Raw genomic sequence first — 11,551 nt, 5'->3', positions numbered from 1 at the left:
ATATATAAAATACTTTGAGAGCTGGAAATACTTTGAGAGCTAGAGCAGGAAAACTGAGCTTTCAGCCATCCTATAGCTCCAGATCAGCCAGGACATCCTGTTACCTCAAACCCGAGAGAGACCAAACTCAGCAGCCCTGCTTTTTGACCTTAGCTTAACTTGGATCACTCAACTGACACCTGAAAGTGAAACCCAGGCAAAGGCCTCCGTGTTTGTGTGCGTTACGCATGTGAAAGCCTCATGAGGAATAGCCGTTTCCGTTTTTTCTCACTACCACACTGGCCCGTCTTTCTGTTATTCTTGTTGTGAACCATCTCCCCCACATAGTCCGCTGACATCTGGTTCTCATTCGCTTGCCATAGGCTGCAACTCGGGGAGGTAGAGAAAGTATAAACAGCAAATTTGGTTGGTGGAGACAAGCGAGTGCGTTTGTGCGTGCAGCTGTTCCTCGCAGTTATCTCAAGTAAATGGTTGTAAAAGGCTAACGATGAACGACTGACAACCCTGAGGTTAATGATCAGTCTTCACATTAAAAAACCCAACTCTGATTCATAACACCTGCCTCTCTTTGAACCCCCTCCCCTCCTTTTCCCCTCAGCGTCTCGCAGGATGAGGTCATAGGGATGCCGTGGCCGCCCCGACTTATGTGTGTGTGTGTTGGCTTGTTTGCATGTATTTGGGAAGCACACTACACTCCAGTGATGACTAAGTGCACTGTGGTTTGGAAGCACACACACTCGCACAAACCTTCAGACCTGAGTAAACCACGGGATCACCCTCACGCTGCTGGGATATCCCACTAATCAATTTAATTGAAGATGATTTAGTTCCGTTCCTGGCAACCCGGGTCAAACGGCCAAAACCCCATCCCCGCCATTGTTCATTCATGAGAAGGCCAAGTGCCTATGCTACCATCAGTTGTGTAAAAGTACCACTATCTACCACAGTATTCGTAGCACCTAAACAATAAATAAAATATGGATCCCTGACAATATTTGTGAGACTTACTTCAGGGCAGAGGACCGGGGCTACGGGGCTGGCCTGGCCGACGTTGTGGCTGGGTTGGCTTGAGGAAGGCTGGTGGTAGTGATGGTGGGGACTGGCTGGAGAGCGGAAAAGACCTCCGGGGACGTTGGATGGGTGAGGGGAGTGGGGCTGGGGCGGGGGAGTAGGGGGGCTACAGTGTGAGGAGGGCGACTGGTGGTACATGGGAGGAAGCGGCTGGTGGTGCGTGGAGGGCAGCGGGAAGGAAGGGGAGCCCGGGGAAGAAGGAGGGGAAGGGCCCAGGTGAGGCTGGGACAAGTGGGGGCCGGGCTGGCTATGCGGGTGATGGGGGTGTGGGTGGTGGGAGTGTGGGTGAGGGTGGGGAACGCGGGGCTGCCCTGTGGGCTGCCCCATCGGGGTCTCTGCACTGCCCCGGGTGATGAGGTGTCTGTGCTGGAGCTGGGGACCGCCGGACTGCTGCGCCGCCAACTGGAGCTGGACGAACATCATGTGATCACCCACGCGCAATGCCAGGGTGAGGGGGGAGCGGCCGGACAGGAAGTCACTGACCTGCAGGTAGACAAAGAGGAGAATTTGAGAAACACAGAATAGAAATCTAACAACAACAAAAAGCAAATCCTACATGATTTATTGGCGCAGAGGTGTCAGAAACTCTGCATCCACATTATGTACAGAATGCCAAAGCCTTTCAAAGAGATTAAAAAACTCCCCCACGCTTATCGACTTCCTCCTTTGTAAATGAACAGTCTGCACCATGGATGGCAGTTGAAATGCAACACAACAGTGCTTTGAGCTCCCCGTCTCATGGAGACACAGACACACCACATTAGCCCATCATGCGATCAATCAACTCTTCTGTAACACTGGCCTATTTACATCTGCTGGGGAGCAGTGGATGAGGAGACCTATTGGAAAACACATACAAATAAGCGCCCACTCCCGCTCGCCTCCCACTGCCCCTCGGTCCGCTCTTAGTCAGCAGTGTTATTCAGCTCGGAGACAGAGGCCACCCTTCTGTCTGGCCCGGGGCCTGAAAAATCAGTCCCACGTCCAGGAAATACACCCCGCCTGCCTCTCCAACACAGAATGGCTGATTGTCCGCGGCGGATCTGGAAGGGCTGCCCTTTTTTGGAGCTCTGGCAACGACTGATAGGAGCCGAGTGTGGAGGCCTTCGCTGTCCCACCCCGTGGCCCGGATGGACACACACACACACACACACACACACACAGGATAGCGGAGTTGTCACGACTTGGCCGGAGGATTCACACTAAACAACAAAAGTCTTCTTGTCCCCCCTCCTGCATGCCTGCGGCTCCGTTGCTGCGTGATTTGCCACTCACTGCTGTAAGTCTGAGCATGTTTTGTAGGTGCGCGTGACCGTGTTTATTTTCTAGGGAGAGTCATTCGCAGGCCAGAGAAGCCTTAGGTCTTGAAGACTCTGCAATAATGAAAGCTCAGGCTCTCCCCAAAATAGAAACAAACAGAAACAAACGGCACTGGCGAATACAAACGCCTCTGTCCAAAAAGGTTTCAACAAACCCCTACTGCCTTGTGTGCTTTCAGTCCCCCAGAGAGGCACGGAGGGGGGGGGAACAGGAAGACAGAAGCGGCACCGAAAGAGCTACACAAGGGGAGGAGAGAGAGCACAAAGAGGACGGGAGATGGAGTGAAAGAGTAATGACAAAGCAAAGAAAGCAAGTAATATAGAGGCATACAAAACAAAGACGGCAAAGGAGAGCAGAGGCCTCACTCCCCCGAAGACCCTGCAGCCTTTTGGAGTGTGCTCGTGAGATGGGGGCCCGTAGTTAACCCTGCGACTCACCGGGCCCTGCCCTCCATCACTTCTCTCCCTTTTTCTTCTGCTTATTTATTTCTCTATCGACCGCTGCCTCTCTGTTGCCAGGGTGACCTTTGCACATTGGTATTGACACGGTGTGGAAAAAGAGGATGGAGGGAGAAGAGAGAGGCAGGTGAAAGGACAAGAGGGGGGGTTGGGACGATCTGATGGCTGTGTAAATAACGTGTAAATAACTAACAGCTAAAGCAGCAGAAATCAGCATAAAAGGTTGCTGCTGGATAAACAGAAACTCAGCCTTTTCAGAGTGTTAACTCAGCTACTAATGGCCTGTTGGTAGTCTAGTCCACACCCATGATTACACTGTCGTGCTTAGACAATAAACTCAGCAGGGCGCGGTGTGAAGTGAGGAGGAGAACAGGGCAGGGTGCTACCTGAGATGACTTGAGGAAACTCCCGTGTACAAAAGGTCACCTGCTAGACAAGACGTGTGTGTGTGTGTGTTTGAGACCTCAGGGTGATGGGGGGGAGGCGGAATCCGAAAAGTGTGTGGGGGTGAGAAAGAAAGAGAAAAGAAGTGGGAGGAGTCGCTGACTGTGTCTGTGACTGACAGCTGTCAAGAGAATGAGTCGACAGTTTGCCAACCCACACACACACACACACACAACGTGCATACAGAGTGAGAGGCCCCCGAGGGAGACTAGTGACACCCCCGGGAAGTGAGTGCCTGTTTGTTTATGGTGCCGTTCAGACCTCCGATCCTGTATCCACATTAGACTGTGGTTACCCGACGGGTCGTGCCGGCTTCAAACTAATATTTACAAATAGTTTTCCGGTCGGGTTTGGCCTACTTGACATGGTGCTTCAGGTTGTTTTTGGCGAAATTGTAGTGTCAAATAAAGAATAAATGATAGACTGTCCCCTGAGTCAAGGTGGCGGGACTGTATGGTCACAGAAGCGTAACGCCCGCCACACCCCCCCCCCCCCCCCGGTTAAAACTGTTAGCACCGGTAGCTGCTAGTCAAGTGCAGGCTGACGTTGCCGTCTGTAGTTGTGTGTCGGACAATCGTCTTGCTAAATATGGTCACTGTAGTACACATGTTGAATCCCAAAGGAGGAAGCTTTTTTCCTGTGAAGGAATCATCCAAGATGCCATCTAATGTCATGTCCGAACAAGCCCTTTGTTTTTTTTTATGTGCGAGCACGTGAGAGGAAAAAGGCCGACAGTGAGCGACAGCAGGAGAAACAGAGAGGAGGCTTGATTACCCTTATAATGACTACTGTGGATTATTCAAAACCGCCGAGCTGAGATCCGTGTACTCCTACTGAGCTCCCAACACCACATGGCAGGCTACAAATTAGCCGGCGAGAGAGAAGCGAGCTGTCTCACTGCCCTCTGTGGTGTTTTGCTGTGGGAGCCGGCGAGAGTGGAGGGCCCGGCTTTTGTTGTGTTAAGGCTGATGGGGAGAAACCAGCCATTCATTGTTCCCTTTCTGATGCAGCAGCAGCGGTATGCAAAGAGAAGAGGAGCTCATGCCTGAAGAACAAGGTGTGCTGGTGAACAACACGCATGAGTTGATTATACTCATCAGAAATCTGACGGGCAGAGCCCTCCTCGTTGACATACAGGTGTTGATAAAGAGCCGTTCCACTTAATTGCTCCTCTTTAACGACTGACCCCACAGCCGGCGCCATCAACCATTTTGGTTTAGCTGTCAGGGAGGCGCTATTTTGTTTAGCAGGCGGCTTTGGTTGCTATGCAGCGATGGGGGAGAATATGATAAGGGCCAGGAGGGGTGGAGAAAAGATGGAGGAAAAAGAGGGGGGTGGGTGGCATGAGAGAGGAAAGGAGAAAGGATGGTGATGTGGGGGGGATGGGGGCGATGGGGGTAGGGTGTCAGAGTGGTGGTGGGTGATGAAATATTCAGTGAGAGCGTGCCTCTGGCTCCTTCCCTCTTTTTTTTTTTCGACATCTCTGGCTGACAGTTTTATTTATTGGGGTCCCCGTGGTTCAAGGAACTCATTTGCAGTCGCTCTTCCTTTGCACACTAAGCGAACTAAGGGAGGGAGATAAGGAGTGAGGCAGGAAGAGAGAGGCTGAGGGAGGGTGAGCGGGGAGAGGGGAGGAGAAAGATAGAGAGCGCTGGCAGCACTGAGCTGACATTCATGAACAACTGAGCAGCTTTGTGCCGGAGCAGAGAGGATAGAGAGGATTGGGAGGGCGGGACAGGAGGGTGGAGAGAGGGCCGCCTTGAGAGGAGGAAGCCGCTCTGGTTTCCAGCGCAGCGGCTCACCTGTCGAACCGCCAGGCGAAGAGTACGGTTCAAAAACCTGCTCCTTAACCCGCCCATCGACCTAGATGTTCTGATCGCAGCAGGACACTATTGATAATCCCTTTGCAGACAAACACCGGCTAAAGATGCAATAACAGCCCCTCAAAAGAGAGAGAGAGAGAGAGAGAGAGAGAAAAAAAAAAGAATCAATGCAGCCGGGAGGAGGTTCTTCAAAGGCCCCATTAGAAAGATACGGCGTCTGTAATACTGCCTGATAAGAAACAGAGGGGCCAAAAGAGGACCAGCTGGCCATCAGAATTGCAAAGTCCAGGACGATCGGGTTCCCAAGATAAAGCCACTCCTCACACGCCAACTGTGCCAACGACTGACGCCGAGCCGACTCGCATGCCCACACGGGTCTAGGGTCTCTCGGGCCTCGCGCATCAGCTCCACATTCGGGGCGGGCAACAGCGAAGAAATCCTCATTCTCGCTAGCTCGCCTGCTGCTCTCACGCTCTGCCTTCAATACCTGCTGCCGCTTTATACAATTTAATCGGGTTCCTGTGTCTGTGCCCAGCCAGACAAATGTGTGGATACTTGTAAAAACAACATCATCAACACCGACAAAGAGAGGGGGAGGAAGCATCTCATGTCTGGGATGAAGTGGGTACAGGAGGTGAGGCGGGATGACTACTGTGAAGGTTTCTGTGTGGCTTTGTGGATCGACCTGGCTATTTTTGACCCCGGCCGCCTCCGTTTCACCGGTAGCGTATATGGCTAATTGACTCAATTAGACTTGGTGGTGGCTATCAGACGTGACTTTTCCTGGCCCCCGTCCTCCCACGCGGTGGCCCCACTAGTCACGACGCCTGCTACTTAAATCACAAAAGCTCAGAGTCGCCCGGGGAATGGAAAGAAATGACGGTCACAACTCAAACATGGAGAAATGAGACTCCCCTGGCCGCTGAGCGAGGTAGCACACAAAGACACGGACATTAAAAATGGATGTTGCCACGCCCACACACACACACGTACATGGACAGATGCATACACTCAACAGGACAATGAAATCCCCTAAAAATCCATCCATCCCTTGATTGCTCCACAACACACCTTGATCCCCCCCACTGTGCTTTTAAGCATCACAATGGGGATTACACAGGTGCAAAAATACTGCGTGATCAGCTTATTAATGCAATCTTCAAGGCCAGGATTTACACGAGCGTGGACTAAGTAGGCCTTTGGATCAGCATTGTCTTCTGTTCCATACACGATTCGATTTACACGTCCTGCAGCTGAATGAATTTCTGTCGTGTTCATTTAGGGGGCAACAAAACAAATTTGCATTCTAAAGAGCAAACACTCCCTCTCTTATACCGCACGCTTCTAAAAAGCCTTCATTTCAAATGGCAGTGGGAAGGACAGAGGAGGATCCTCTCATATTGACCAACAAAGTGACTCGAGTCATTTTTCAATTCCTTGCACTCTCAAATCCTCAATACAATTACTCTCCAATGATTTCCAGTAGTGTCAATCCTGCTGATTAACTCGCATCTAGATGAGGTGTTCTACAGGACTGGAAAAAAAGAAACGTATCGACCATCTGCATTGAGCTGTTTTACACACAGTCACGTGCACACGGAAATGCACAGTTGATTCCATATACAAACAAACACACACACACCGCCACTGTCCATCATCTGTAGTTTCTCGTACTATTAAGCCGAACATCTTCCGCCGTTTTGTCTTGATTTCCTTCCTTCCATTAGAGGCTCGCTGGCATTTCTTCATCTGCGAGTTACCCAAGCGCATGAGCTCCTCCTCCCCCATTACCGACCGACCCACGGAACTTGCACATCCTACTTGACGCACTACAGAATAACTCTCGCAACGCTCTCCTTTTTCTTTTTTCTCCTCCACCTGTGACACAATGACAAAACTGTGCCATACCGTTGCTAGAGGAGGAAGAGGAGGAGGAGTGGATGAGGACAGGAGGAGCAAAAAAGTAGCGCAGATATGTAACCCCCCATGATTCCACGAGGACATATTGGAATGACAACACCCAGCCTCCCCCCAAAAGAAATCGGCGTTAGTGTTGAAGGCTAAATGTGCATCCCGCTGAGCCGCACGCTCCGGCTGGAGATTGATTTTAAAAAGCAGTATGCTCCACTGTAGCTGCACTCGACTGGGCATCGCTGACGCCTATGGATGTGTGGAGGATGAAAGGGGATCCAGGGGGAGAGAGAGAGAGAGAGAGAGAGAGAGAGGGAGAGAGAGAGAGACGAACTTAAAGAGTGGCCCTCAATCATTGTTGTGTGTTTGAGGGCCTGTCAGCTGGGCAGGTTTGGTGCTTATGCTTTAAGACAGGAACAAAGAGGTGGCTGCTTGGGGGAAGGGCAATGGGGGGGGGGGGGGAGTGATGCCTGGTTGGCTTTTATTCTAACATCAATGTGCATCAATGAGCAAATAGTCCCTGTGTGCTGAGAGGGACACATAATCCTTCTTTCTGTCAAATACCGAGATCAATAGATGGAGAGCCGATGTCACTGTCTGCACATGGCCAGAAATCGTGAATATTGTTTTCGTTTCCCTTTCACTGCTTGTCTTGAGAGTGTACGTTCATTTCACTACTAGGATCAGACATTTTCTCATTCTCTGAACTCAATCCTCTTAAATATATCCTTTCAATTCTGGTGTTTCCTGTGTGTGTGTGTGTGTGTGTGTGTGTGTGTGTGTGTCCACGCATGACTGCGTATGTGAGCTGAACACACAACCTCTATTTAGCAGACAGAAGGAGAAGAGAGTAGCACAGGCAACTGTATTTTGATGGGCCGTCGCGAGGCCGTGGCTTAATACAGCTTAGATGTCATGCAAAAAAAAAAAAAAAAAAAAAAAGTCTAGGGAGATGCCAGAGGAGGACTTAAGGCAGCCCAGGGTTGTCCTTGCTAGAGAAGTCAGCCATCACGGTCAAACCGAGGCAGCTAGCCGGACATGCAAACCACAGCACATTTAAATTATAGGGCCCTCGGAGAGCTGTTAAGCAGAAACAAGAGGGAGAAGGGGGAGATGGAGCAAAGAAAAAAAAAAAAAATCCCATTTCGATAATTGCAGGGGCTCCATTTCCATAAAACATTTTTTTTTTTGTATCTAACTCGCTCCACAAAAGTCTGAAACAACCCTGGAAGCTGTCTTGTTCTGCTCGGTCGGTTGGCTAGCTAGCTGCGAAAACTCCCCCAGACTCCTGATAAAAGGAGAAGTCATAAGGTGATCCGCTCAGCCCCTGGTCTTCCATGAATACACACCCACACACACACACACACACACTTTCTGGCAAAACACCCGATCTGGAAAATGAGACCTCACATGACCAAAACACAGGTGGGGGGTGAGGGGTTATCAGAGATCCAGGGGTTGACACCCGCTTCTTCCAGCGGCTAGCACAGCGAGCAACCACCCCACATCTCCCTGAGGCTATTTTTGGGTATATGGGCATATCAGTTATCATGTCAGACACTCTTAAGAGCTAAGTGCATTGATTGATTTTTGATAGCCCCAGAGTTAGGGGGAAGGCGGGGAGAGGAAATGAGGGAAAGCTTTTGTGTTCCTATTTTTCTAATCTTACTCAGATCCTTAATCTCTCCGCAATCTATATCATTCCATCCCGCTTCATGAATTATAAAGAGGAATCAATTTCTCGGGATAAAAACACACTAAAGCAGCTTTATGCCGGGTTTTTTTCCTTAACCTTTTACCCTGCTGTCCGCCTCACGGTGCCCTTCTCTCTACGGCCGCAGCAGGATTACAATTAATATCGCATAAATACAGTGACACACGATAAGCAATTCTGAAGGAAAAAGCATCCGGCTTGGGCTGAATAGTTCAAAGCTTCCTTCATAATGCTGACATTAGCATTATTATAATGTATAACTTTAGTAGTAGCCTACAACGTCCACCCTCTCTGCCTCGCTGTAATTGTCCCCAGTAAGGGGTAAAAATGTATTGAAATAAGATCATTTCCACAATTCGCAACACTAAATACTCGGCTTCCGTCCATATTTGATGACATTTAGCTTTTCAAAAACATTTTCACTGCGGCCATACGCATGATGAGGGACAAGAGGCAAGGTGAGAAATCAGCTCTTCTGTCTGCCTCTGGTGAAAACGCCGGCCACTCATTGGCTGACCCAGCAAAAGGTGTCCCACATGATGGGCATGGGCGCGCACACGTTCACTTATACACACCTACACACATGCAGTCGTCGGCTGTCGGCGTTACGAGCCGCATGCTCAGTTCACACACACACACACACAAAACAAGGCCAGGATTTCCACCACAAAATGATCAGCAGGGAATTAAGCGAATCCACACTATCTCCAATCAGCCCACATCGTCTGATTAAACAAAATCTGACTTAATGCACGGCGTCGTTCTTCGGACAATGGCATCACTCATTTAGCCATCTTGTCCTGTTTTGACATCAGTCGGCGGCGCATCACCGATGCGCTTACGCACATCTCAGTGTTGCCCAACGCCACAAAAGGAAGTAGGTCTGAGTCAGTCAGTCAGCTGCAGTGTTTCATACGTCACACCGTTGCCTGTGTGTGTGTGTGTGTGTGTACTCAGCCTTATCGCCTCTCTTCTCACCCGCTCGCTCTCTCTCTCTCTCTCTCTGCGGCCAGCACCTGAGAACTCTCTGCCTCTTTCTGCTCTACTCTCACTATCTATCATTTTTTTGGTCGAGTCACGTCACTCTGACTCAAATGCATCCTGCAATTCAGCCGGCCTGCCTACAGAGCCGTTTCACTGTAAGTAAGAGGAGCACAGGCCCCCTATTGCGCGCACGCTAAGGCTTCCAGGAACCCTATGCTAATGCTGAGCGAGACGGCTGTCATCTGATGATCCAGCACTATGTGTATGAGTGAGTGAGACGACGCTGCAGTCACAGCACACTTCCTGGAAACTTGCCTGTGTGTGTGTGTGTGTGTGTGTGTGTGTGTGTTAGAGCATGAAAACAGGAGGAGTGGAGTGAGATTACAGAAAAAGGTATAAACAGAAAGGTGGCAGTGAGTGTTATATGTGCTGCTGGTCACACACACACAAACACACACTATCACAGATGTTACTAGGATGCAAGGGGTGTTGCTGCTTATTATATCCCAACAGCTCATGCTGGATGTCTAGTTTGGCTTGTTTAAGAGGCTGAGATTAGACAAGCAAAGAGGCTTGTGCAGCCTGCTCATCGCCTCTCTCTCTCTCTCTCTCTGTCATATCTGTCTGTTGCTCTGCACTTAACCGAAGCTACCTCCCATATCCCCATGCACACGCATGCAGAACCACACACACACACACACACACACACGAGACCCACAGCTCAGTTTGTATTGCAACCATGTTGCACTATTGCGTAAACAGTCTCTTACCTGAGTTTCTGTGAGACTCTCCAAGGCTTGCATTACTGACTGCTCGGGTCTTGATGCTTGAGACTGCAAAGAGAGGAAAAGAATATATATTTAAAAAAAAGAATTTTAACAAACTAAAAATGGTGATTTGTAAAGTAATAAATATGCAAAAAAAAAAAAAAGCTCGTATCGGTTATCGGGACTGCAAGCTAACACGGCCAGGTGAGCCTCACCATTAATCCTGCTTCGACTGTTGGTACAAGTGTTAACTTGCTCCCATCGGAGATGCCGAGGTCCTGGAGTTTGCCTGAATTTAGTCGCCTGAAGGGTTAAAAGAGAACAAGATAATTAGACGGCGCTGACAATATCTTCTCTCTTCAGACACACAAACAGCCTTCAGCCAGGGGAGGGAGGGGGGGGGGGGGGGTTTTAGACAGAATTCAAAACTAGTTTGGAAAAGAGCCGTGGGTGAAAAGCTCCATGAAAGAGAAGTATTGATTGAGCTGTCACATTTCAATTTGGAGTATAGTGGAGCTTGACAAGCGCTCGTAGTGGATATCTGGCACCGGTGCCACTTGCCTAAGTGGAGGTGAGTATTTTCTTTCGCTGTTTCGAGTTGCACAAACGAGGAGCAGAAACTCCAAAACCAGAACCGCAGTCCTTTTATTAGTTATGAGGGAACAAAAGCAAACAGCGTGGCATGACCCTTCTATCAACCATTGCAGGTCCATTGGTCTTAATGGAGTCGTACTACGACGGCTGGTTCTGGAGAAAGTTGATTCCATAATACGTTTCTTGGTTTGCTTTGTTTCATGTTTTGGTGCAGAGCAGGAGTGTCTGCTCTACATGAGGAAGTGGTCTTTCCCAGCCGGTCACGATGCAGCGAAGCCCCTCGCGGCGTCTTGACTCACTGTGAGGGATGTTTCAGGACAGCCTGCTGTACAGGCATGACCCACATCTCACCCCATGCAGCCCAACAAAGGCCCCTCAGCGCCCCGACGTGCTGCAGGTCTCCATGTTTGAGGAGCAGGAGGGGATTTAAAAAAAAAAAGGGGGGGGGGGGGGGGGGGGGGGGGG

General features: G+C 49.9%; 1 protein-coding gene across 2 annotated transcripts in view; it reads right to left on the bottom strand.

The window, feature by feature from the left end:
* Positions 1–11,551, bottom strand: part of midn (midnolin) — a 25,662-nt gene that overhangs the window by 10,782 nt on the left and 3,329 nt on the right. For both annotated transcript variants that reach the window (XM_031868292.1, XM_031868291.1), the window contains 3 exons: positions 10,708–10,795; positions 10,496–10,558; positions 1,009–1,554 (listed from right to left, as the gene is read on the bottom strand). In XM_031868292.1, the coding sequence (XP_031724152.1) occupies positions 1,009–1,554; positions 10,496–10,558; positions 10,708–10,795 (697 nt within the window). The remainder of the gene's footprint in view (positions 1–1,008; positions 1,555–10,495; positions 10,559–10,707; positions 10,796–11,551) is intronic.

The sequence above is a fragment of the Anarrhichthys ocellatus genome, unplaced genomic scaffold (assembly GCF_004355925.1).
Source record: "Anarrhichthys ocellatus isolate YVR2014 unplaced genomic scaffold, GSC_Weel_1.0 scaffold42, whole genome shotgun sequence".
NCBI lineage: Eukaryota > Metazoa > Chordata > Actinopteri > Perciformes > Anarhichadidae > Anarrhichthys > Anarrhichthys ocellatus.
The sequence above is the reverse complement of the archived record's forward strand: the minus strand, read 5'-3'. Positions and strand labels throughout refer to the sequence as shown.